The 27,463-nt window shown below is 39.0% G+C and overlaps 2 protein-coding genes and 1 long non-coding RNA gene across 5 annotated transcripts; 2 read left to right on the top strand and 1 right to left on the bottom strand.

Moving 5' to 3' along the window:
• The first annotated feature begins 35 nt into the window (after window positions 1-35).
• psmc4 (proteasome 26S subunit, ATPase 4) lies at window positions 36-10,097 on the top strand. 2 transcript variants are annotated; one of them, XM_057044614.1, is made up of 11 exons: window positions 36-181; window positions 660-758; window positions 1,421-1,607; window positions 1,981-2,127; window positions 6,107-6,216; window positions 6,876-6,969; window positions 7,198-7,365; window positions 7,701-7,777; window positions 8,268-8,436; window positions 9,492-9,547; window positions 9,660-10,097. In XM_057044614.1, exons 1-11 carry the CDS (start codon window positions 149-151, stop codon window positions 9,771-9,773), a joined length of 1,254 nt encoding a protein of 417 aa, XP_056900594.1. In that variant the 5' UTR covers window positions 36-148; the 3' UTR covers window positions 9,774-10,097. The 2 variants fall into 2 exon arrangements, with proteins under 2 accessions (XP_056900594.1, XP_056900595.1); XM_057044615.1 differs by having other exon boundaries at window positions 143-209.
• Window positions 10,098-11,802: 1,705 nt separating this feature from the next.
• Window positions 11,803-26,522, top strand: si:dkey-199f5.8 (beta-1,4-galactosyltransferase 3). 2 transcript variants are annotated; one of them, XM_057044618.1, is made up of 8 exons: window positions 11,803-11,976; window positions 18,572-18,972; window positions 19,926-20,125; window positions 21,109-21,314; window positions 22,808-22,995; window positions 23,081-23,203; window positions 23,492-23,596; window positions 24,280-26,522. In XM_057044618.1, exons 3-8 carry the CDS (start codon window positions 19,960-19,962, stop codon window positions 24,509-24,511), a joined length of 1,020 nt encoding a protein of 339 aa, XP_056900598.1. In that variant the 5' UTR covers window positions 11,803-11,976; window positions 18,572-18,972; window positions 19,926-19,959; the 3' UTR covers window positions 24,512-26,522. The 2 variants fall into 2 exon arrangements, with proteins under 2 accessions (XP_056900598.1, XP_056900596.1); XM_057044616.1 differs by having other exon boundaries at window positions 11,807-11,976; window positions 19,926-20,227; window positions 21,079-21,314.
• LOC130532193 (uncharacterized) lies at window positions 19,191-19,635 on the bottom strand. Its single transcript, XR_008952273.1, has 2 exons — window positions 19,507-19,635; window positions 19,191-19,416 (listed from the first exon to the last, which is right to left on the bottom strand). It is a non-coding gene; the product is annotated as an uncharacterized LOC130532193 (long non-coding RNA).
• Window positions 26,523-27,463: the final 941 nt, after the last annotated feature.

Raw genomic sequence — 27,463 nt, 5'->3', positions numbered from 1 at the left:
TAAATATATTATTAAAAATTACACAAGGACCGTAAAATAAATAAAGAAATATAAAGAAAAAATAAAATCAAGAAATGAATGAACTACATTACCCATAAAACCATTTACACACGCCAAACGTTGTTACGTCATTTGTAGACATTTCAACATGGAGGATATTCTGGCTGTTGAAAAGAGTCCGGTAAGGCTATCTGGCATTGTATCCTAATGTACGTTAAGAACATTTGATTTCATGTATAGCTTTCTGTAACTACATGTAGAGCGCCGTTTCCTGTCAATGTTGGTCGTTATATTTACAATTTCTTCGTAGGTTCGCTCTGCTTCACCTTAGCTAAACCTGCTTATTCATTCTCGATTCAATGCTATGTCATGCAAGTTAGCTGCTACGGTTAGCATTGTAGAACGCCACTGTTTTTTTGTTTTTGTTTTAGTTTTTAATCAATATTTATGTTACTGAGTTTTTGCAACGGTGTTAACAATTAACTGTTCTTATAATTTATTTTCGTCGTTAAGGCAAAAGTCATCGTGTGTTAAGCTGATTGGGGAGCTAATGTTCCGTGTTGTTCCATACAGCATACAAAATAATACTTGTATTAGTATTTTGTATTGTTAAATACATAAATTTTATTGATGTATTTGTGTTCTATTAAATATTAAAGGACGACATGCCAGCTATAATTACATGCAAACCTCATGCCGGTCTGGCCTTCCTTGCTCCAGAGCCTGAAGATGTTGAAGACCTTTACAGCAGATACAAGGTCTGATATTTTGAGTAACATAAAAATTCCCACAAAGACTATTGACTTTTTATCTGCCCAGTTAAAGGAATTTACTAATATGTGGACTCTTATCTGTTAATTGTTATGAGGTTAGTTCAACCCATCTTACACAATCTTTATTCTGTCATTATTGTTTAAGAGTTTACCAAATTAATATAGCCCATAACTCACCCGCACTGATCTACTACAAACCTAAAACGCACCTTTTTTTTTATTTTCATGAAGTCACAAGGACAAAGTTCGTATTGGCCAGGTCAAACTTCCCCAGAAATTGAGTGCCGAACGCCTGCCCCAAGCTGTATATTGAACACTAACACCTGCTTCTCATTTTTGCTTAAGGCAATTGAACTGTTGAATTGTTTAAAGTAACATCGGAATGGCTGAGAACATTCATCCACATGCTCCTCACTTGTACTATGTTCAGCCTACCTCTTTTCTCAGAGGTTCTTTTCTCTTTAATAACCAGGTCCACTGCAAAATTCTTACCAATCGCACAATAGTTCTCAGACACTAGAAAAGAAACCCTTTTTGTCTGGATAGTATGTCAAAAAGATATTGTGAGTGGGGAAAAACATTTTTTTCTTTGCTGAAAATATCACATTTATTCATTGTGAATATTTCATCCCTTGTTGGGTTTTTAGAAGCTGCAACAAGAATTAGAGTTCCTGGAGGTTCAGGAGGAGTACATTAAAGATGAACAAAAGAACCTAAAGAAGGAGTTCCTCCATGCTCAGGAAGAGGTTAAAAGGATTCAGAGTATCCCCCTTGTTATTGGCCAGTTCCTGGAGGCCGTTGACCAGAACACAGCAATTGTTGGCTCCACAACAGGTATTACGGGCAATTAAATTGATTTAAAACCCAACTTAACTATTATTTTGTTGTATCGATTGAGTCTCATGAAGTTTTAGTTTAGTTTAGTTTTAGTTCACTATGTCCTAATGTAAAATTTGTATACATTTAATTTATTATTAATAACAGATCCCTGTGACAATTATGGTAAACATCATCATGGCTTATCCCTATTCATGTTTGAATAATTGCAAGACCAGACCTAATTTGCATGATGTTAACAAGGCATGATTCGACATAAATGTGATAACAGATGCTTCTGCATTTGTGTTATTTAGTTCAAAGCTGTTTTGAATATGTAATCTGCTCGGTTGTGGTTTTGTCTTTTTATTTAATAAATTTGTCTTCCTAGGATCCAACTACTATGTACGTATTCTGAGCACCATTGACAGAGAGCTGTTGAAGCCCAATGCCTCAGTTGCTTTGCATAAGCACAGCAATGCCCTCGTGGATGTGCTCCCTCCTGAAGCTGACAGCAGCATTATGATGCTGACATCAGGTAAACACTCAGCATTACTCTATGCATGTTGCCATGTTTAAAATGCCACATGTAAGGATCAATATTATGTCATATTTTACTTACATTTTTTATTTAGTATGCACTCAGCTAAACCATATGTTATTTCAGAGGTCAAATCAAATCAATCTTTATTTATATAGCGTCTTATACAATCAAAATTGTTTCAAGGCGCTTTCCAGAATCCCAGGGCCTAACCCCAGACAAGCAACAGTGGCAAGGAAAAACTCCACTTTAATAGGAAGAAACCTTGAGCAGGACCAGGCTCATGTAGGGGGACCCTCCTGCTGATGGCCGGCTGGGTAAAGAGAGAGGAGAGGGAGAGGAAAGGGAGAGGAGAGGAGAGGCACAGAGCACAGAAACACATACAAAAATACACTATACAATGGGTCAGCGGGGGTGGAGGTTGTCATGCAGCTCCGAAGGCGGTGATACCTGTAAATAAATAGAGAGCGGGGGGGGGGGTAGAAAAACTACACAAGAATCAGCATAACAAGTCTGCTTGATGAGGAGGAGGAAAGGAAAGGAGAGGAGAGGAGAGGAAACCATGACCCAGTGGGGTGACAGAGGCCTGTCAGGTGATCATGTTTCCGGACCCCGGCAGCCTTGGCCTATAACAGCATAACTAAGATGTGACCTAACGATTAGACGACCCCCTAAGTATGATAATTTGTCTATCTATGATAGTAACTGGAACTACAGAATTAACAACAATAAGCTTTTTCAAAGAGGTAGGTTTTAAGTTTGATCTTAAAAGTAGCGATGGAGTCAGCCTCCCGTACCTGGACAGGGAGCTGGTTCCATAGCAGGGGGGCCTGATAGCTAAATGCTCGGCCCCCCATTCTACTCCTAGAAACTCTGGGAACCACAAGTAGACCAGCATTCTGAGAGCGGAGCGGTCTATTGGGCTGATAAGGTATCACTACCTCCTCCAGGTAGGATGGAGCTAGGCCTCTGAGGACCTTGTAGGTCAAAAGAAGGGTTTTAAAAATTATTCTAAATTTAACGGGCAGCCAATGAAGCGACGCCATTACAGGAGTTATGTGATCTCTTTTGTCAATACCTGTCAGAACTCTGGCTGCAGCATTTTGGATCAACTGGAGGCTTCTTAAAGAGTTGTTTGGACACCCTGATAATAAAGAATTACAATAGTCCAGCTTGGAAGTAACAAAAGCCTGAATTAACTTTTCAGCATCATGCCGCGTCAGTAGCTTCCTGATCTTTGTGATGTTCCTCAGGTGAAAAAAGGCACTTCTAGAGACTAATTTAATGTGTGAGTTGAAGGAGAGATTTTGATCAAAAGTTACTCCTAGATTCCTCACAGAGAGACTAGATGTTAATGATATACCATCTAGAGTGATCATATGATCTAATCTATCCCTGAGAGGTTCATGACCAAACACCATGACCTCAGTTTTTCCTGAGTTAAGGAGGAGGAAATTTGAAGACATCCAGGACTTTATGTCTTTAAGACAGGCCTGAAGCTTCACTAACTTCTGTCTCCTCTGGTTTCATGGATAAATAAAGCTGGGTGTCATCAGCATAACAATGAAAATTTATCCCATGCTGCTGAATAATGTTCCCTAAGGGAAGCATGTACAAGGTGAAGAGGATTGGTCTAAGTACAGAACCTTAAGGAACTCCATGGCTAACCCTACTGTATGAGGAGGGAACACCATGGACATGAGCAAACTGGTATCTATCAGATAAATATGACCTAAACCAGTCTAGTGCTGTCCCTTTAATCCCAATCACATGTTCCAGTCTATGTAACAGGATGCTGTGATCAACTGTATCAAAAGCAGCACTGAGGTCCAGCAGAACCAGCATAGAGACCAGTCCATGATCTGAAGCTATGAGAAGATCATTGGTAACTTCAAGAAGTGCCGTTTCTGTGCTGTGATGAGCTCTAAAGCCTGACTGAAACATCTCAAACAGGCTGCTCCTCTGCAGGTGCTCCAGTAACTGAGTCACCACCACCTTCTTAAGAACTTTAGAGATAAAAGGAAGGTTGGATATTGGCCTATAATTTGCTAATACGTCAGGATCCAGTGATGGTTTTTTAAGCAACGGCTTAATCACTGCCACCTTGTAGGACCGGGGTACATAACCTAACACTAAAGAACCATTGATCTGGTCCAGGATAGAGCAGCCTATCAATGGTAAAACATCCTTCAACAGGTGTGTTGGGATGGGATCTAAAAGACACGTGGTGGTCTTGGATTTCTGAATTAGCAAAGATGCCTCAGAAAAATACATAGGGGTGAAGGAGTTTAAGGGCTCGTTGGAGAACCTGTCAGCACATCTGGTGATGGTCCAGTTGTAGGGATGGCCTGGTTAGCTTTCTCTCTGATAGCTAGAACTTTATCAGTGAAGAAGCTCATGAAGTCTTCACCACTAAGGGAAGAAGGGATACGCGGATCTAAAACACTGACTCTTAGTTAATTTGGCCAGAGTGCTGAAAAGAAACCTGGGGTTGCTCTTATTTTCCTCCAATAAAGAAGAAAAATAAGCTGTTCTAGCCTTACGGAGAGCCTTTTTATAAACTAATAGACAGTCTTTCCAGGCAATTTATGGAATTAAATTATGGAACAGGTAAACTGTTCCATAATTTAGAAGTATCCACGGTAAATCACAGTTGCCGCACTGTTTGTAACTCAATCTGGAATCTCAGCCCAATAGGGAACAATTTGGATGTGACAAGAAGAAAAAGAGCTTTTCAAAAATGTGTAACAGCAGGCAGTGGCTGCTGTGTTATGCGTCATGTTGGAATGCCTAGTTTTAGTAAATTTGGTAAAAATGTTCCCCCATTAGTTCTTTTTGTCCTGCAAATAAAAGTGTCTATAACTACATTACCGTAATTTCCGGACTATAAGCCGCTACTTTTTTTCTACACTTTAAACACTGCGGCTTATTCTATGGTGCGGCTTATTTGTTATCACTTGTTTTCTTTTCTTTTTTTGTGGCACACTATCACAACTATTGTGAATCAGTCATTTTTACTAACCCTCATCAACATGGAAAATACTAGAAGAAAAGCATATGATGCGGCTTTTAAGTTAAAAGCGATCACTCTGGTGGTTGAAGAAGGAAATCGAGCTGCCGTGCATAATCTTGGTAAACATTACGGTGGTGAGAAGGTGGATCAATGGTGAGAAGGTGGAGACGCCCACCTGAAGACCTGATCCAAAGCAAAAAGACGACAAAAAGCTTTTAGACGTAAACATTGCAGGTGGCCCGAGCTTGAAAACGTTCTGGAAGACTGGGTCAACACACAGAGAGCAGGCGGCCGCAATGTTTCCGCTGTACAAATCAGACGGAAGGCAAAAGCAATCGCCACCGTGATGAAAATAGAAGATTTTAGAGGTGGGCCATCAGGGAGTTTTAGATTGTTCATTGTTTGAGTAAAAAAGCATAAACAATGTAATTTGTGTGGAGCTGATACAAACGTATATTTCAAGGTAGCTACATTACAGACAGCGTTAGGGGGGAAAAAAAGCATTTACTGGTACAATATATTTATGTTGCTAAGCGGATTAAATTAAAAGAAGAGTTAAAAAATCCTGACGTGATGAAAATTGGATTTAATGTCTCTGTATAAACATACAAGTAAAAAGAGTGGCTGTTGTTTCTTACCTGTCTGTCACTCATCAGTGACTTGTCTCTTACGGTAATAAAAATATCTACCGGTACTGAATGTTTTCGATCTAATTTTTCATATTACTACGTGGGATACCTGCGGCTTAAAATCCGGTGCGGCTTGTATAAGTACAAAATTGATTTTCTTTCTAAAATTAGATTATGCGGCTTTTAATCAGGTGCGCTCTGTAGTCCAGAAATTACGGTAAATGTAATTTACCTCTAGCTTTTGAAGATGTAATGAGATCAGGTTAAACATATTTCCATATATCTGTATTTGGCCCTAAATATAAAACAACCTTTGTTTTTTCCTTTTTCTCAGATCAAAAACCAGATGTGATGTATGCTGACATTGGTGGTATGGACATCCAGAAGCAGGAAGTCAGAGAAGCTGTAGAGCTACCTCTTACACACTTTGAGCTGTACAAACAGGTGAGACATATGGATGCTAAGAAATGCACTGCCTGACCAAAACAAGTCTACTTTGTGCCCACTTTACAATCCTGTGGTGTTGCTGCGGTTGGTCAGGTCTAGGTTCAGCAACATCATGTGTCCAAAGAATGAGGTCAGCTGACTACCTGAATATACTGAATGACCACATTATTCTGTCATTGGATTTTGTCTGCTCTGATAGTACAGGCATGTTCCTAGATGAAAAAACCAGGGTTCTTTTTCTCAAACTGTGAAATTGGTTCATTAGCTCACATGGATTGGCTGCCATAAACCCATTGAGAATCTGTGAGAAGGTTTTGCACAGTGGGCTGACTTTCCCATCATCACTACAAGATCTTGGTGAAATATGAATGCAACACTGGATGAATGTCTTGCAACGTTGCAGAAGCTTATCAAGATAATGCCACAGCAACTGTGCTATAATCACAACTAAAGGTGGTCCAAGGAAACATGAGTGTGTGACCTTGTTTTTGATGGCAACTTTTTTGGGCTAGGCAGTGTATCTTTAAAATTCTCAAGCCTCCGTGAGCTTTGCAGTCTAAAATAAAGAAAACAGCTGTTGCAAATTATGTTATAAATATGCAGATCTTTTCTACATTGTAGACTTTTGTTCTTTGTTAATGTTTTCTCTTCTCTAGATTGGCATTGATCCACCCCGAGGTGTTCTTATGTATGGACCTCCAGGTTGTGGAAAAACTATGCTGGCCAAAGCTGTGGCTCATCACACCACAGGTTGGTCATGGACATCACACAGAATCCCATCATATACTTAGGTGTATTCTATGAAATATTCTGCCCTTTCATTTTTGCTTTTATACTGTTGCTAAATATATATATACACACACACATACACATACAGTATGTGTGTGTGTGTGTGTGTAGGGGTATATATATATATATGTAGGTATGTATGTAGGTAGGTATGTATGTATGTATTAATGTTGCATCATGTCTTCCCAGCGGCTTTCATCCGAGTTGTGGGTTCTGAATTTGTTCAGAAATATTTGGGTGAAGGTCCTCGTATGGTCCGTGATGTCTTTCGGTTGGCGAAGGAAAACGCACCGGCAATTATATTTATTGATGAGATTGATGCCATCGCCACTAAGCGTTTCGATGCACAGACTGGAGGTATAAACATCAGACCAACATGTAGCTTAATTACAGTTTATATGGAAAAGTCTACACACCCCTGTTACAATAACAAGTTTTTGTGACACCAAGATAATTGATTACAGAACTTTTTATCCTTTAAGGTAACCCATAATTTGCACAGAAACATTTAAAGAAAAAAAAAGATTTTAGCAGGGGTGTGCTGTGACCTAGTAACATTTACATATTCTGTTCTATTTACCTTAACTTTTACATGTTGATGTAAATTGTTATTCTTATTGTAATAATGTATAGTTCTATTTCTTTATAAAACAGTACTATTGTGTTAAATGATTGTGGCCTTTTTTTGGCAGCTGATAGGGAGGTGCAAAGAATCTTACTTGAACTGCTCAATCAAATGGATGGTTTCGATCAAAATGTTAATGTCAAGGTAAGATATTTCAGGTTCTGTAAGAACTTTCCTTTCTTTTGACTCCATGTGTCATGAATGGCACCACTGTTGGCATTTGTATAACACATCTACAGTCTACATCTGCAATCAACTGCTAATTGAAGTTAAGGCTAACAAATACTGCAATGCAATGGGTGTTTAAACTGGGTAGCTATGTATTTATGTAATACCTACAGCTTTGTTTTAGCCCTATTTTGCAATATAGGGTTTTTGTGGATTTGTGATGCAGTAATTCTAAATCCATTTGAGCTCAAAGAACTTCAGTAATAAATGGATTATTTTGTAAATCATAGCTTCAGTGGCTGATTTGGTATTAACTCAAGATGATTCCTTCTGATTAACACTAGGTACTTATTGATCCTCTGAATAACAAGTAGATGGTACATGTGGTGCGATAAATCATTTCATATCACAGTATCGTTATGGTTTACTACCACACCTAAAATAAATCACCTGACACTTTCTTCAGGTGATCATGGCCACGAACAGAGCTGATACTTTGGACCCTGCACTGCTACGTCCTGGTCGTTTGGACAGAAAGATCGAATTCCCCCTGCCAGACCGCAGACAGAAACGTCTTATTTTCTCCACCATCACCAGTAAAATGAACCTCTCTGAGGAGGTTGATTTGGAGGATTGTATCCTTGTGTTTCAATGACTAGGTTTTGAATTGTTGTAATCAAGTAAAAAGATGTCCTGTAAAATCATTCTGTGTAAATATTGACCCTTTTCAGGTACCTTTGGCTTGAATCACAGCCTTTCATCTATGAACTCTTAGGCTGATTTAGGATCGGGTATGAACAGTTAAGCCACAAATTCTCAATGGCTTCACCCTGGAGACTAGTGTTTTTTTCCCCCCATGTTGTGCAGTTTTGACTGAAGGACCCAGGCAGCAGTTGTATGCATGGTCTCTTCCTTCTGAGCCCCTGAAACAGCGGTTGTGGGTGTCTTCATGGCCTCCCTTATCTGCATCTTCTTGCCCAGTCTCTGCGTTGAGGACAGCTTACTGTCAGCAACCTTAAGAAGTAGCACCATACTCTGTTCCCTTTCTTACTGATGGATTTAAATGCACCCTGTGGGTGGGTTATCTTATCTAGTCTTTTGTTGCCGTCTCCTGACTTATAGCTTTTGATTCTCTTTTTCTCTGAGGTGCTTGATGCTTTTTAGTGTCGCTGTTGCAACTGCTGTCAAGTCATCTCCATTTCATTAACTGTGACCGTGGAATTCCTCTGGCTGCATAAGAGCTTCACCCCGTGCCCCACCATCCATCAATACCGTCCAGCTGTGACGCACTGTGGCCCTGCCAGACAGCAGGAATGAGGATCTCACAAGATCACGATCCCACATTCATGCACCTTGCACTGAATCGGGCATAAATAAAAGCGCTGTTTTTTGTTTTTTTTTGTTTTGGTATTTATTTTTTTAATTTGGTGACAGTGTTGGAAGCACACACATTGAATGAAGACGTATCAGCAGAGCCACAAGGGATCCACATCCAGTGGAATTTGGCTGACACTGCTGCTGACTTCTGTCACTTTAAAGGGGCTGAATATTTAATTGTTTCACACCCTATTGTTTTGTTACCATATACTTTTTAATTGACATTACTTTGTAGATGGGTGTTTTCACATTGCTATGAAAGAAGCTCTTTCTGCGTTTCTCAAATGGTCAGTCATCCTTAATTGATACACAGATGTAGCTAGACCAGACAAGATCTCTGGAGCTGACATTAATTCCATCTGTCAGGAGGTAAGATGAATGTGTAATGTAGATTTTATGCTATCTTCACATAGAGAAATAGGAAAGGAAAGAACTATTTTTAATGCATGTTAATGATTTTATCTGTTGTTTTTTTCCCCAGGCTGGAATGTTGGCAGTACGTGAAAATAGATACATTGTCTTGGCAAAAGACTTTGAAAAAGCTTACAAGACTGTCATCAAAAAAGATGAGCAAGAGCATGAATTCTACAAGTAAATTACAAGAAAAGATGTCTAGATGCACAATTTTGTCACTGATTTATGTGTGTCTATTAAAATGGTCTCTCAGATCTTCAGATTGTGACATGCATAAGTTGTTGTAAAACTTTGGAAAAGTTGTTTTTAATTTTATCACTGCAGCACTATGGCCACCCTTGAGAAGCTCCACTACCCAGTGCTTATCTGGTTTTGTTTGTTTTTTTACAGCAATTCTGGTTAATAAAAATAGATCTGACTGTTGTGTTGAGACATCTTTTGAATCTATGTACTCACTTAAGACATAACTTTAAAAACCATTAAATATCTTTTCCATTAAAACAAATTCTGCTTGTCATTCCTGAATTTATAGTGTAATTTTATTCAATGTTTCTTTCTGAAACAATTTTATTTTAAGTGCAATATGTACAGTAGTTTCCTGCAGGTAATGATAGTGTGAGAGCTGATTCAGTGAAGTGTGTTCAGATATACCTGAGTGTTTCTGTTTAGCACTTAAAATAATTTAGTGGTACTATTATTTGTGGCTTACATCAAACTGGTGCAGGAGTTATTGTTCTCACGGCAAACAGGTTCACTGAGAGTTCCCTGGAACTGTTGTGTTGATGAAACAGTCTCTAGAAGTCTCTTTTTTCACCTGAGGAACATCACAAGGATCAGGAAACTACTGATGCGGCATGATGCTGAAAAGTTAGTCCATGCATTTGTTACTTCCAGGCTGGACTATTGTAATTCTTTATTATCAGGGTGTCCAAACAACTCTTTAAGAAGCTTCCAGCTGATCCAAAATGCTGCAGCTAGAGTTCTGACAGGTATTGACAAAAGAGATCACATTACTCCTGTAATGGCGTCTCTTCATTGGCTGCCCGTTAAATTTAGAATAATTTTTAAAATCCTTCTTCTGACCTACAAGGTCCTCAGAAGCCTAGCTCCATCCTACCTGGAGGAGCTAGTGATACTTTATCAGCCCAATAGACCGCTCCGTTCTCAGAATGCTGGTCTACTTGTGGTTCCCAGAGTTTCTAGGAGTAGAATGGGGGGCCGAGCATTTAGCTACCAGGCCCCCCTGCTATGGAACCAGCTCCCTGTCCAGGTATGGGAGGCTGACTCCATCGCTACTTTAAAGATCAGACTTAAAACCTACCTCTTTGAAAAAGCTTATTGTTACTAATTCTGTAGTTCAAGTTACTATCATAGACAGACAAATTATCATACTTAGGGGGTCGTCTAATCATTAGGTTAACATCTTGGCTATGCTGCTATAGGCCGAGGCTGCCGGGGTCCAGAAACATGATCACCTGACAGGCCTCTGTCACCCCAGTGGGTCATGGTTCCTCTCCTCTCCTCTCCTCTCCTCATCAAGTAGACTAATGATGTTATTTCTTGTGTAGTTTTTCTGCCCCCCCCCCTATTCATCTACAGGTATCGCCGCCTTCAGAGCTGCATACTGACCTCCAACCCCGCCAACCCACTCTCCTCTCCTCTCCTCTCCTCTCCTCTCCTCTCCTCTCCTCTCCTCTCCTCTCCTCTCCTCTCCTACCTATTCTATTCTCTACCTGTCCTCCCCCCTTCTCTAACTTTACCCAGCCAGCCATCAGCAGGAGGGTCCCCCTACATGAGCCTGGTCCTGCTCAAGGTTTCTTCCTGTTAAAGGGGAGTTTTTCCTTGCCACTGTTGCTTGTCTGGGGTTAGGCCCTGGTGGGATTCTGTAAAGTGCCTAGAAACAATTTTGATTGTAAAAGACGCTATATGAATAAAGATTGATTGATCAAAGACCATAACTACAATAAAATGATGAACAACGCATTTCTGTTGGCATACAGATAACGGAGATTGTGTAAATATGTTGCATAATTTATTTTTTACCAAGTTGTTATATCCTGAATGGAATGTTTTTTCAAAGGGGTTTCCTGTTGCTTATTGCTGGGATTTGATTAAAATACATTCGGATTGTATGGGATATTGGTAAGTTTCTGCATCCGTTGCATATAACCGTGTGTTTGAGTTTTCATTTGTGGTGGAGGTAAAATGGGAGGGGGAACTACGACACTCGTCCCTTCTCTCACCCAGAGAGAGTAACACTCCCGCAACACCCCAACGGCATCAACTTCATACCGCCACGAAAACCTAGCAGCACCCGAGATATTGCTGTGGAATCTCAAGGCAGAAGCCAACAAACGAGTCCAGGATATGGTGTGGTCCCGGCGGTAAGATCTACTCCGTAATTTACGGGTCTCGACATCGACATTAACGCAGTGTGCCACTGCTAGCTAGTTAGCCAGCAGTGATCCGCAGCGGCTGGCTCGGCTGGGCTCATTTACTTAAAACAGCTGGTTGCGTTTTTGGAGTCGGTTAAAAACGGAGTCTTGTTTCCTTTTACTGGGTTTTAAAAGTGTAATCTTTGTCGAATGTATGTTATGTTAAGCGCATATGAGTATTTCCGGACAGGAAAAAGAGTTAACGGTACTAAATGGGATGACACCGTTTAAAAGTAGGAATTGACACATTTACAACGCTACACAAGTCGCATTACTACGATTTACAATAAACCAAATTTGCTCTGCGGTAGCTAAAATACGGAAGGTTTGTTTTGTTATTGACTGATGACCAAATTAGGTAACTTTATTTGAGCAACAATGACTTCGCTTGGCCAACTTTTGACGCTTAAGGAACCACGTGCACGATTTCCTCTGAACTTTAACGTATATTAGGTAGCGACAGAACAACACAAGACGTTTGGGTCGGTGATATTGAGCGCTTAGGTAGGAATTACCTGTATTTTCTTAACCATCAGCCTTTTGAGAGGCTTGAGTCAGCCAGAGCCGATGATAGGAGGGAGTTGTAATTAGTTAAATCTACACGTTTGATCATGTTAATGACTTGAAACCGTTGGTTTCGGTTATATTATTAGTACCGGTATATTTTCCGTGTAAACCAAACAAAGAGGTCTACATTATGCTCCCCTCCCCCTCCGAGGGTCCCACTGTTTGAATGTTTACTTGGGTAATGGGGCCAAATGCTGGAGAGAAACAGATTTTCAGAATTCAAGTCTTGTTTTTGAAGTGTTTCCTTGAGGTTGAGACGTTGAAGTTTCCAAAGCTCATAATTGCAAAATATTACTATTTTTGTCACACAGAATGGTTCAGTTTGGTTTATAATGATGGGCTTTGATTGGGCTTGAATTCTAACATTTTGTGTTCATGTTGGAGTTCTATAGTTGTATTAGTGTTGTATTATAGTGTTACACAACAGCAGGGTGGTACAAAGTAGCAGTATACACAACCCATCTTTACAACCTATAGGTTGTAAAGGTAAGTTGTAAGACCATGTGTCATTTTTAATGTTGATTTTTTTTTTTTTAAATTGTTTTATTATGCAAGTTGTTTTATAAACCCATCACAAATAGGCTTTAATAAATCAGGATTTTTGGGGCTGTTCACTGCTTCCTGAGTTTAAACGTTAACCTATTGCTCACCCACTCAAATAGGTTAATGGTAATTTACTGTACACACTTGTGTTCTGTTTACTGAGTATGAAAAGGTCTTCCCATGCCCTTTTTGCCATCGGTTGAAAATGTTTGTCCTAAAAGTAGATGAAAAGGTTGGTTATCAATGACCAGACATTCAAAACTGGCCAAAAGTAAGTTCAAAGTTCAGGACAAACTGAAACAACATGAGACAGAAATAATTGCCACAACTATAGTTAAATTGCTTTAATGTGATTAGTAAACTTTATGTAATAAATATACTGCAAATTCCACACTGCTGACATATTTGTATACATTTGTACTGTATTATTTATTTATTTTTTTAAGTAAAAAAAAAAAATCATATATCCACATGACACGTCTATGGAACCAAGCTACACAGTGTTTTGGAACCTGATGATGGATGAACCTCAGATGGTTCAGTGGGAAAATGTTTTCTCAAGTAGCAAGCTAGCCTTTGTTTTTAATGCAGGAAGCATTATTTTTCTACAGTCCCTGTCCATCAGCTTTATGGATTGCATTCTCAATCATGTATTACATTTTTAATAATACAAATGATTGATTCATCTTAAAACAACGTGGTGCTGTCCTGCTTTACAATTCAGTTGCTGTGAATTCAGACGCATGTCTCCATTCAGTGTTTTGCCTCAGCAAATAGGAATTTTTTGGCTTTCTGCATTAACTGCAAACTCTGTGTTTCTGACCAATGACACAACAGTTGTCAGACTCCAGGCAAAAAAGGTTCTGCCCGGCTGATGTGTCAAACTCTCAAGCCAGGGCTGTGTGAGAGAAAATTATCTCATTTGGTTCTTGTTCTGCAAAATCAATATTTGTTTTATGTCTTAGACTGATGAGGTTTTTCTCTCCTGTAAAGAAGCTTAAAAGTTAACTTCTTATCAACATTGGCTATTATGAAGCAGGTGGTATGCTACCATTTTCCACTGTGTTTACTTTTGATAGCCTGTGGTGATACTTCAGTATCACCCAAATAGTTAAGTTTATTACCACTTGCGCTACTATATGACTTGAAACAATTTGTTATACACTCAGACATATAAGTCCTTTATGCTACAACATGAACTCCAGTGACTCTTTTGGGTCAGCGTTATCTTATATCAGAATTTGGATATAAAATAACTCAGTATATGAGCTCAGTGTATTACATAGTCTACACAAATGTAAATTTGCATGAGGAAACTCGCAATGAAAATTGTATTTTTACTTTTTTTTTTGCAGTTGATATGACTAAATAAATTGTTAATATTGTTAATTTGAGATTTGTAAAATTGTCTAGTTCAATGACTAAAAGTAGTTTGATGACAGCTGTCATGTCTCTGCTTTCTTGAGTAAATGTGTTCCTGCAGGTTTGTTGTGAGTTTCAGTCACCATGGAGGGTAGGGGGTTACCAGTCCTGTGTTTGAAGCTCAGTGTCCCTCGTGGATTGCTTGAAGATGAAGACATACATTTTAATGTAGTGAACAAATCAGAGGCACAAAGAAAGGATAGACTGTGAGTAATTGATTGCTGTGTATTTTTTCCCTGCTTCTCAGCAATTGTTTGGCCCTTGAGGGAACAACTAAAGGGATGTGTACCGGTCAGGTTCAGGCTGATTTTTCCATAGTGGCCAGCATTGTGGATACATATTTTCTCAAAACATGTTACAAATTATAGTAGCTTATTCAGAAAATAGGTTTGTTCAGAGGTGCATGATATTTACTGGACCAGTAATTACTGGCCTGATTACTAGGATCTATGACATCAACCCAGTAAATTCAACAACATTTTAAATGGCTCTGATATTAAATACTATATGTTAGGAGCATTTTTTACATTCTCTGCTCTGCCTGTTTTGTCAGTAGAGTGATCTGAATGAAGTGAGAAGGATTTTTTTTTTCTTTTTTAAATCAAGTGCTGTTTTTGTCCTGTGATTTACCAATGTAATAACTGGCAGACTACAAAATGGCATCTGTAGTATGGGATTTTTTTCCCAGACTTCCTAAGGAAAATGATTCACTTTATCTTCCAAACTGTTTTTAATTTAGTTTTTTCTCAATGTTTTAAGAGCAGTAGAAGATGCAGCTGTTAAGATACAGTGCTTAGCCATTTTACTATTTGTGTTATAAATACTACCTGTTTATATGTTCATGTTTTACCTAGAGTTTGTGGTCAACATAACCTAGAAGAAAGCACCAGCACTTGTAGTCAATTTTCAGTTTTGAATTCCAGTTAAAAAGAGAAACACCACGTTACTGCTCTACATAGCTAATTTGATATGAACCAGCTGGACCTCGAATTCGCTTGGATAACATAGAAATTAGTTTGTGCAGAGGAAATGTGGGTTATTTGCATGTTTGCTGCTGACTATGGAGACTTCTTAAGATGGGAGTTATGGTCTGTCTTTTTACAGTACACCTGGTTTAGGCAACTTCTTCCTGTCTGTCTGTTGTGGGACCTTACTTGTAAAAAAGATTACGGACTATAGAGCGCACCTGATTAAAAGCTGCATAATCTAATTTTAGAAAGAAAATTTCAATTTTGTAGTTATACAAGCCGCACCTGTCTATAAGCCGCATTGAAACATAGGTCATGGAAGAACTCAGACGCAGACTTCTGCCAGCTACTTTATTAAACACTGAACTGAAGACACGTCAACGAAGGGAGGTCTTCAATCACACACATAACCTGGCTTATGGTGTGCAGGTGCAAACAGTAATTAAAACAGTAATTAAATACATCAACAACCAGAACTCAATAAATAGAACACTAACATTGAAAGTTGCAAAAGATAACATTTACAACGAACAAAAACAGGGTTAACACCAACCTTAACCCACAGACACACTGCCACAAAGCATGCTGGGAAATTCCCACACTGACCCTCCCCAACACACTACACTACCTTTGCTTTTCTTTTCAAACAGTGCCTGTGACGCGGCAGTAACACAGCAGAAATACGGCAGTAACACAGCACTAACAGGGCTGATTAAAAAAAAAAAAAACATACCGATAAAAGTCACTCAGACTCGGCAGTAACGTAACAGCAACACGGTAGCACAGCACTAACGGGGCTGATTAAAAAAAAAAAACATACCGGTAAAAGTCACTCAGACGCGGCAGTAACATAACATAACAACAACACGGTAGCACAGCACCAACAGGGCTGGTTAAAAAAACATACCGGTAAAATTTCTTCTTGCATTTTCCATGATGAGGGTCTGTTTACGCTAATTTTATTCATACACAAAGCGCGAAGTTACGTTAAACTTGCGTCTTCCTCGACACATATATTCCTCCTGTCTCTCTTACCTTTTCTGCTCGGGCGCCCCTAGCGGCCAATAGAAAGAATACATAAATAAGCCACACCGTAGAATAAGCCGCAGTGTTTAAAGTGTAGGAAAAAAGTAGCGGCTTATAGTCCGGAAATTACGGTATATTATGTGTACCATTATTGAGAAAGAGATTCTTATGAACCAAAAGATGTATATTTAAGCTGTAAGCTCAAACATTTCTAAGAAAATAAGCAGCTCATTTACCTACGTATTGTGAACTACACCTGTAGTATAGTATATGCAAAAAAAGTGAATAAGGCCTAAAATCTTCATATTGGCTTTGAAAGTCATGCATAATGCGCATTATCAATGCTCCATAATTGTTTCTAAAATAATAGCAATTGTTCACAGAATCAATGCCCGCTATTATTTTGAAGAATAAGATGGCCCATATTGCACAACGAAGGCAGCATTTGTACATGCTAGTCAAACGATTTGAAATGCTTCAAAATTTCAGTAAGTAACTGGGTGTGTTTGTTCCAGACTAACCAGATTAACGTTTTGGAGTAGCTAGCCCAGTCCCCAGGCATAACCGATAACAAAAAGACAGAATTGCGGAAGTTAAATTTTCTTGGGCTGAAGTATCTGTTGAAGGTGTAAGAAGATGGTGTGGGGGCAGCTGTTCTCAGAAACAGAGGTTGAACAAAGCTTATATCTTTTCTTGCGGTCTATTTTTGTTTTCAATTTCAATTTTACTTATTCCAAAATCACTGAAACTTGATAATAGACTCATTCAAAAGAGAGATGGGAAATGGTTGGCCATGTTGCGCTGTAATCTCGCCAACCCTACCACGGAAAGATTTTAGCTTTGAAAGGATAACGGTCTGTGAAGCATGGACCATACTTCTGTTCACATACGAACAAGGCAACAGAAATTCTGAGGTAGTTTGCTCCACTAACATTGGCCGAGTAGTCTGAAGGTAGCTGGACTACCACCCCCATATAGCTCAGTGTACGTTGACTTACCAGAGCATCTGGGTGGTGAGCTGGCCTATGTAATCTCCACAAGTGCTTATATTTCACTGACCTGGAAGCAGGAGCTTTACAAACAGGTAGTAACCTACCATGGCCATTGGCCAAGTATTATTTGTAGATACATGGCACCCACGACTATGCTTATTTGTCTTTAAAAAGCTCAATATTTCCCAGTCCAGGGATAATTGCAAAACCTGAAATGGGTTTTTTTATTTTATTTTTTTTTTAAAGTTGCTTGGCAAATTGCTGGATCCTCCATAAACCAGATGTATATGTGTGAGCCCAGTTAACATGGTGCTCATAGTGGCTTTTCAAATAATAGGTAACAAGCTTTTAAAGTAAAACCTATACAATATAAATGAAATGAAAGGAAACATGTTGGAAAAACAATAAAAGTAATCATTTTACAAGGAGTTCATCTTGGTTATATAAATTGAATGGTAAAAACTGTTCTCAAGTTGCAAATGATTTACATTTTTTTTATTGACAAGTGAAATGATGTACAGTGATTGACTATGCTAGTCAATCACTACATTTACATGTGCATTGAGATTGAACTGCACTTGACATTCAATTACCGTGCATAATTTACACAAGATGACTTTCTTTGTACAAAGTAATATGAAGTTGTATTACATGACAATGCTTTGAGACTGTGATCCAGCAGAATGAGCAATGGATCTGGTGTCACAGTACCAGGTCGTGCAGTTATGTTTCCCTACTGTAGTATCAACCACAGCCTGCAAAGGTCAATCTTTAGAATATATCCATCTATGGACATTTATATAGAGACCAAGGTAAATGAGTGCAATCAGTCTTCCCTCCGTTCAAGCAGCTGGAAGAAGTACACATAGGTGTCAAGCAGAGCATGAAATATCTTGGTGCTACAGTTCGCTGACCAAGAGTTTGTTAGATGTCTGTTGATCTGGAGCTGAGTCACTATGATTCATTGGTGAATTGTTTTTGCAACCCAATTATAACTTTCCTCTTTTTTCTGTGTTTTCTCTTCAGAGTCATGCTGGAGTGATCAACCCTCAATCATCTGACACGTCAGAGTTCCTCATTAGAAGCAGTGGGATTAATCACTGTCTCCTCCTTTTGTCACTTTTCCTTCATATATACTGTCCATTCTTGAAGCTCGAGTGTCCAATTATATCCCTTCCCCAAAAAGTAAACAGTCACCGCAACATACATGTTCAACAACCCTGTGACTGCTCCTCCCTCACTGTTTAGAGAGCCAGTCAGGCAGTGAGGGTTGCATCCAACATCAAACCCTCTGTAGAGTGTAGGGTACATGCGGCCACTTATATTCCCCTTTGTCATGGCAGCTGTTATTGTTCCAGACTATGAGGCTGAACAGAAGGCAGCATAAAGCTCACAAAGGGAGGACAAGCAAGAGAGAGAGTGTGAGGGTGAGAGACACTGACTGAGCCTTTTTATTCTTACTGGAGGAGAATGATTTTCATGATGCAATGGATGGAATTGAATGAGGGTGAAACCACATGATGTGGAAATGGCTTTACCTAATCACTGTGCAGCGGGAATGCGGACTGTAATGAAAAAGAAAAGTGAACAAAGCGACCAACTTTGCTTAACTTTGACCTATTAGAAATACAATAATTTTTACACATTTTGCTCTGAATATCTTTATTACCTGTGACACTGTTGTGTAATTTAGCCGTTTTGAGAAGTAAACGATGAGTAAGTTACTGCGTAGGAGATGGTTTATTCAGTCAGTCGGTCAGGATACCTGGCAGAGAGATCTCTGCCTATGCGTACACAGTTCTGATCTTATATAGCTGAAGGCCCACCTCCAAGGCGCGGACACAGGGCGCCTGCACAGCATGTGCTCGCACCTATCTGGCTGGCGCCAGAAGTTGAATGGCTGAGAACATCCCCCACCCCAGTCATTCGACGCAGGTCTCCTACACAGCATGTGCTTGCACCTATCTGGCTGATGCCAGAAGTTGAATAGCTGAAGACATCCCCCCTCCCCAGTTGTTCGACGCAGGTCTCCATTAAACACTAGGGTGCCTTTGTTTCCTGTGAATGCATGAGGTGCCAGACAGGCTCATGTGCTCACCCAATCTCCACCACACCACACCCTTCCTAATTTCCATTTCTTTTCCTTTCTTTTGCACTAAATTTCCATTACAACAGGTAGATAATTTGCATCAACTCTCAACAAAACTCATATTTGGTGTTCCAGTCCAAATCTATTAGAAGAGCCATCACCTCCTGGATTTTATTTTTCATTGGTTTTAACTTGTATACTCATTATTGATAAGGTACTGGCAGGTACTTTTACATGAAAGTGTTTTTTGTTTTGTTTTTTGCATTGCCATCTTCATACCTCCGTTGCCAGAGAAAACAGGGCCACCACCAACATCATCATCATCATGGTCAGCATCCATTCCAAATGGCGCTACCTATTCATGTTTCTGGGCATTCAGCTGGTTGTGATGGCACTGCTCTCCCGAGACGGGTACCAGAAGAGGGTTTCTTACTTCATCCGCATCTTCCGCAAGCCGGACATTTTGTTAGGCCGAAATGACACAATACCAGGTATCCCTGGAGGGGACGTTTATGCAGACCTCTTGCATCTATCCAAATCTCCAAGCCATGGAGATGACATGCCTTACTGTCCCAAGACATCTCCTTTAATAAGTGAGTTTTCTATTCCCTTGTGAGTGATAAGATTCCATTTTAAAATTGTAGCTATTTACTTTGACTATGAGTAATATTTCGCTAAAATTATATTTGATTTTGCTGTTAACATTAATTGTGCTTCCTCATTTGACTTGGTTGCTTTCATGTTTGTTGGTGCCCCTTAAATTACAACATTAGAGACATACTGTTGTGGAACTCACACACAACTGAAATGAAGTTTAGTGATTAGGAGATGTGACATCAACACAGCAACAGTTGATATATGCAATGCCAGCGTCAATCCAATGAGACATTCGTACTGAGAAGTTTATAAGAAAAATGGAAGGTCATTGGTTACCGTCAACCATGTCCGGTACGAGCCCGTCTGTCTCTCACTATCGCAAAGAGAAAAAGCTAACCTTGAAGACAAGTGAATCATCAAGCCTGTTTGTCTCTCCAGCATTGCTTTGTCTCTGGAAAGAATGGAAAACAAGATGTGGTCACTCAGAGCTCAGAAGCTCCTTTAGGATACCAATTGAGAGTAAAGGTCAATCTATAGGATAATTTAGGAATTAAAGAGAAGTAGTAGTTATTCCTTTGCACATACTTTTAAAAGAAAACAAAGATAGTTTCAAGTTTAATTTATTTGCTGTCTTCTACTTAAGTTGAATGAACTTCAGAAATCTGAATTAATCTGGCACAGACGGTCCTTTCTCAAATGTAATTTTTTTGGCCTGAAAGATTCGGTGTTGTAGCGAGTAGTGCAATAGTGAGATTGTTTGAAGCATCAGCAGTAAAAGTACAGCTGGGGGCCAGAAATATTTGAATAACACAATATGCAATAAGTACTCACGACTTTGTGTTCGCAGGTGGGCCGATACATGTCACCTGTCCTTCAGGCCTCACTCTAAAAGAGGTTCAGAGGAAGAATCCACTGGTGGTGCGTGGTGGACGTTACAGACCACCTGACTGTGAGGCCAGACACCGAACAGCTATTGTCATCCCCCACAGACACAGAGAACATCATTTCAAGTTTCTGCTATACTACCTGCATCCTTTTCTCCAGCGACAACAGCTCCAATATGGCATTTATATCATTCAACAGGTAATAAAAAACAACCAAACTCACCATCAGCATTAACAGAAAATGTTAAATTATTCAAGTAACATACAGTTACGTCTGTCATTATTATAACACAGTATTGAGTCTGAGAAATTTCCTTTCTTGAATTGTTTTGAGCAAATGACTTATTGAAACTGAGGAATTTCTCCATTGCACACTAACCCAACAATTATCCTAAAAATAGAACAGAAATGTACTTGCTATAGAAAAAGGTTTGAACATGTGCTTTGTTATATATCCAAATCAAGCAATTTCTTTAGATCAAAAAACAATTATATAAGAAGACATCTTGCTTTCACAATGAACACTCCCCGTGGAGCTAGTTCCGACAGCTGAATCTATAAAATATATTTTTGAGGTTTGAGAACACACTTTTATATATTGTTTTAATTAAGAGCTGTTGCATTGTAGTCTATAGGTTTTTGTTATGGTAACATTGTTATGGGTTGTTGGGTCTTTATTGTATTCTTTAATGAGCGTGCAGTCTAGTAGAGGAGTGATTACAGTATTTTCGGGTTATAGGGTGCAATATTAATGAACGGGTCTATTTTAATTCCCTAACTGAATCATAAGGCACGGTAAGCAAAATATAAGTCAGATAAGTCAAACTTTATTCAACTCATTCACAATTACTATGTGATTATAGGTTCTATCTCTGTTTCTAACATGAGATAGGGCCTCGTTAGATGGTCGCCGGACATCTGGAGTTGCATGATAATCCTTTGATATCAATAACCATGGTTATATTAATGTATTTTTCATTATTTTACAGTACATGGCAGATGGACATGCTTTAGTAATGATTTTCTTAAATGTATCGGAATCTTGTATCTGTGATCATAAATGGGCTTTAGATTTCTTTTATATTCAAGTCAAAACATGTTTGTGTGTATACCATGGTGGCATGAAGCTTGTCAGTGGGAAAAAATATATAAATAAGCTACGTTGCTATATAGGCCACATGGTTCAACACCTGGTGGAAAAAAGTAGTGGCTACACCGGAAATTACAGTGTGTGGGTGTGTATATATAATTTGTCTGTCAATAAATCAATCATTTCCTTGTTTATATAGCGTCTGTTACAATCAAAATTGTTTCTAGGCGTTTTACAGAATCCCAGGGCCTGACCCCCAACAAGCAACAGTGGCAAGGAAAAACTCCACTTTAACAGGAAGAAACCTTGAGCATGACTGGGCTCATGTAGGGGGACCCTCCTGCTGATGGCCAGCTGGGTAGAGAAAAAGGCAGAGATTAGAGAAATACATTAATTATAACAAAGTGCTGGTATAAGAGTAGAGTGGGTCAGCATACAGCTATAAAGGCAGCGATACCTGTAGATTGATACGGGGGGGGGGGACTACACAAGAAATAACATCATCACTGTCATGTCATTGGAGGTAGAAGAATGATTTCTTCCAACATGAGTATGGAGGATGGAGAGAGATCACAAGATTCTTCTGTGTTTTCATTCTTCAGGCTGGAAACTACACATTTAACAGGGCCAAGCTGATGAATGCAGGGTTTCGAGAGGCAATGAGGGAAGAAGACTGGGACTGCCTCTTTTTTCATGATGTTGACCTCATTCCAGAGGATGACCGAAACACCTATATCTGTGACTCCAACCCTAAGCATGCAGCCATTGCCATAGACAAGTTTGGATACAAGTATGTCCTACATTAGTGAATTGAAGACATCTAACAGACCAACCTCAAAACAAGATTTTCTGAAACATGTTGCTTTTTTGTTCAGACTTCCATACAAGATGTATTTTGGAGGTGTTTCGGCTCTTACACCAACACATTATCTGAAAATGAATGGCTTTCCTAACAACTACTGGGGTTGGGGAGGTGAGGATGATGATATTGGAGTCAGGTGAGAATATCCTCGTCCAATTTGTAAAGGATAACAAACCTTAAGCAAACTGCGAAAAATAATCTGAACATGACACTTTGATTCTGTGTTAAACAGCATTCCTCTATTCCAATTAAAAATATTGTCGTTTAACTGACACCATGAACATCCCTCATATAATCACATTGTCAGTAAATATGTTAAAGGCATATGTTATTACCAGTCAATGTATAGACTTTATTAATGACTACTTTTACAAGAGAACTTGGCCATTTCAACAGGACTGATATTTGCTTCTCATCTATTCAGAGTGTCTCTGGCAGGAATGTACATCACACGACCATCATTGAAAATCGGCCGTTACAAGATGATTAAACACAAACTGGATAAAGGCAATGATGTGAATCCAAAAAGGTACACCCAAATGCACCTGAACTTGAATTCAGACAAGAATGTGTTGGTTTTAGTGATTGGTGAACCTAATGCCGTTTGCTTTGTTAGTTGGCTGTAAAATTGAGCTTTTTGTTCAAAAGCAGTTTAAGAAACAATATGTTCACATAACTTTCTGTATTTTGTCTTTTTGATACAAAAGGTTAGTCTGTATAGAGTACTTGTTATGAGAGTGATAGGTAGGGTCTGCCAGTTAGTTCTCAAAGGAAAGGCTATTGTTGTGGAAGACGGTATACAGGTTTTTACACAAAGTACAAAAATGTTATTACCGCTGCCAAGACGGTCATGTGATTTAAATGAAAGTTTCAGGAATTGTTGATGATCAGCCAAGAAACACCTGATTACATTTTAGAGATTTTCTGAGGGATATTGGATCTCCCAAAGCCCCTTGGCTTAGATTGTAAAGGAATTTTCTATGTTATAAAACCTTCCATTAGTGCTGTATATGTACGATAGTAAGAGTTTAAGTCACAATATGTGGGGAAATGACCTACATGGAGGAGGTCTGCAATCTCTCGAAGCTTTTTTTGTTGTCCATATTGTGTAAATAGGAAGACAAAACTAGGGTTGGTTTGGGTTATTTATCCACCAAGGAAACAATGAGTATGCCTGACCATAAAGGAATAAATGTATGTTCTCTCTTAAAGGTTCAACATGCTTGCAAAAACGCGTCAAACCTGGAAGTTGGATGGAATGAACACCCTTGAATACAAGACAATCTCCCGGGAATACCTACCGCTTTACACTAACATTACTGTTGACATTGGCACAGAGGCAGGGCTACATCCAGCTACAGTACCTGCTCCTGAAAAACCTGCAGCAAATATGCATGTTGCGATGAAAACCTCAGCCAAGCTCAAAGACGACAGCCGAGAGTAGTCCACTGGTCCTTCCCTTTTGAATGATGTGGATTTTTTGCTAAATTAAATTTGTTTTTAGGACCAGCCTGTGTACACTGTGGTTCAGCTTGTTTATTGAAGCTTCTGACAGCAGAGCTGAATTCCTTGAGCCTGTGGTAAAGTTGCTCCGCCTTGATTCCTGTGATATCAACAAATATTCTTCCATGGATGGAGCTGGAGAAGTCGGACTCTTGAGTTTATATATCTACAGCGCTGTTGTCGCTGGTAAACCTTGTGATGCCTTAGAATTTAATTTTTTAATATTGTGACCTATATTGGGTTACATTATTTAGAGGTTTTGGTGTCCACAGTCATGACGTCCCAAAAGAGTGTTTCAACAGTTATTTTTTAATTCTAAATGAACACTGAAGTGAAGATTTTCCGTGTGTGAAGTTTACAATGATGTCATTTGGAGGATGTAATTTTTTGTTGATATTTCTGCTTTAGTCATTTTAAAACATGTTCCATTAATATAATTGCTCCTTCACAGAAATGGTGATCTTACAAGCTGGCACACATGCAACATTTAGTAGCTGGTGCTTTGAGTCTTGTTTTAATTGAAATTGAAAAAATTAAAATTGCAAGTTTTCAATTTTGTGCAAGTGACAGAGAAAATTAATTGTAAGTTCTTGTTTAGGTTGACCATTTTGTGCTGCTGTAGGTTCAAGTAGACGCAAATTAGGACCTCATCTTAAAAAAACAATATTGTTTTAAATACAAGAGATTTTTACAATAAAAAAACATAATTATCAAACTAAAACTTTACATCATATGCATTTGAATTTACACTTCATTCAGAACACATTCATATACTGTATTTTTTTGTTATTCACCTGTGGCCCATTTTTGTATTTATTCACATTATTGGGAAATGATTTGCAGCGTCTCGGAACACTTCAGCAGAATATTAGTAATTGGTACCAACCTAAAGTCGGCCAAATTTACCTTTGTCTACTACTTAACTTTATTGGAGTTTTTAGGACAAGTTGAGACTAACCTGGCTTGGAGAGCAGTCAGTTGAACATGTCATATCAATCGTTGCATTGTGACTGTGTTGATGCCATATCTTTCAACTAGTGCCCATGTACTGCATGTGTGTCGTCCCCCTCTGTACACTCAGATTTGTTTGTTTTTACACACAGAAACACATCCTTTATGCATTGACTTGTCTTTTGTGGCAGGCTGGAACCTAAGATGACTGCACTAAATAAGTTGATAATAGATTATTTTTCTTCTATCACTACTGTATACACAGTATAATTCCACTTAAAGCTCCTCGTTTCTATTTACATGTTTTTTTCTACCGATATTTCTCCTCTTGCTTTATTATATGGTCCTATTCCAAGGTGACAATGTTAGAATACATCAGGTTTAAATTATGAACGAATGTTTCTCACACACTGGTTAGCCAGCACAGCCTTTAACATAATTGTGACATAGTGAATTAGGGATATAAACCTTAAAGAAATTTATTATTGGTGTGAGATCCATTTTGTAAATATTTTATAAACACTGGGGTTCTAAACATGTTAAACCACCAGGTTTTCATGATAACCAGTTTAATTATAGAAGTGCTGTTATGAAAACTTATCTTTCTGTTACCTGTATGCTTGCCAAGATTATCTTTGAGAGTGTTTGCCTTTGATTTTCATATAAAATGGTTTTTGGTAGGGTTTACATGAGATTGCATTTTCAGCCCCTAAAGCCTTATACACATAATAGCAGCATTTTACCACTAATGGCATCTTTTATTGAGACTAGGTGTTGGAGAGGCTATCAGCAAATGAGGAAGCAGTGGCATAGAGAATTATATTCTGGTAGTTACAATAATTATATTTCAGATACGTGTCACCTTGTGTTTTCGCTTTAAATCATTTCTAATGGGAATGAACTCAACACTCACCACAGGGTAATAACGAAGCAAGTATGGGAAGTTTGTGAGCTTTCCTGCCAGAGTGGCCTTAAATTCATTAAAAAGTATGCAAAAATAATTGTCATTTTCTGATTGTTCTTTCTGACTTTGCTGTTGTGACTGTTGCTCTTTTTAAAAGTTTTCCAGAATCCTTTGGAGACTTTCACTGGAAATTTACAGAACAAAGGGGCACACATTTGGGGGTAATCATGGACCAGGAGGCCATAATCTACAGTGAAATTAAAAGTATTTGGTGGCATTGAGGTCAGGTTCTTCAATGCAAAACTAATCACACCCCACCTTTCTAGCCCTTGCTTTGCACCACATACCAAAAATCAGAAGATCCTAACACTGCAGTCAGAATGACGTTATTAAATATGTCTTGATAGCTTCATTAGACTCATCACCGTCACCCACCTTTTAACTACCATCATTTTAATTATAAAACAAAATTTACACACTACCAGTGATCAGTCTCATCTCAAAAGGGGACGAGAGCCACAAACTAACCATGTGGTGAACAGTGGATCTTGTGGCTATATTTTGAAAGTAAAGCTAAAAATATCTACACACACACACTAATCAGAAAAAGGGCTTCAATTTGTGAAGGACCTTAAAGCTTGGCCTCTAGTGTGATAGAGGTGGTAAAAAGCAAAGTGGGTGAAATGATGCACCTACCTTACAAGTCTGTTATCTGAGTTTGTTGGAGATGGTCAGGTCTAGATTTGGGACCCAAAAGATGAGGTCAGGGGACAACCTGAATATACTGAATGACCAGGTTAATCCTTATAAGCATTTTTTTTTCTTCCCTAATGGCTCAGGCCCATTCCAAGATGACAATGCTGTGATCTATCCATCCATCCATCCATTCTCTACCGCTTATCCGGGTCGGGTCGCGGGGGTAGCAGCCTAAGGAGAGAAGCCCAGACTTCCCTCTCTCCAGCCACCTCCTCCAGCTCATCCGGAGGGATCCCCAGGCGTTCCCAGGCCAGTCGAGAGACATAGTCTCTCCAACGTGTC

Source organism: Takifugu flavidus, chromosome 10 (assembly GCF_003711565.1).
Source record: "Takifugu flavidus isolate HTHZ2018 chromosome 10, ASM371156v2, whole genome shotgun sequence".
Lineage (NCBI taxonomy): Eukaryota > Metazoa > Chordata > Actinopteri > Tetraodontiformes > Tetraodontidae > Takifugu > Takifugu flavidus.
This window is presented reverse-complemented; position numbering and strand designations above follow the sequence as displayed.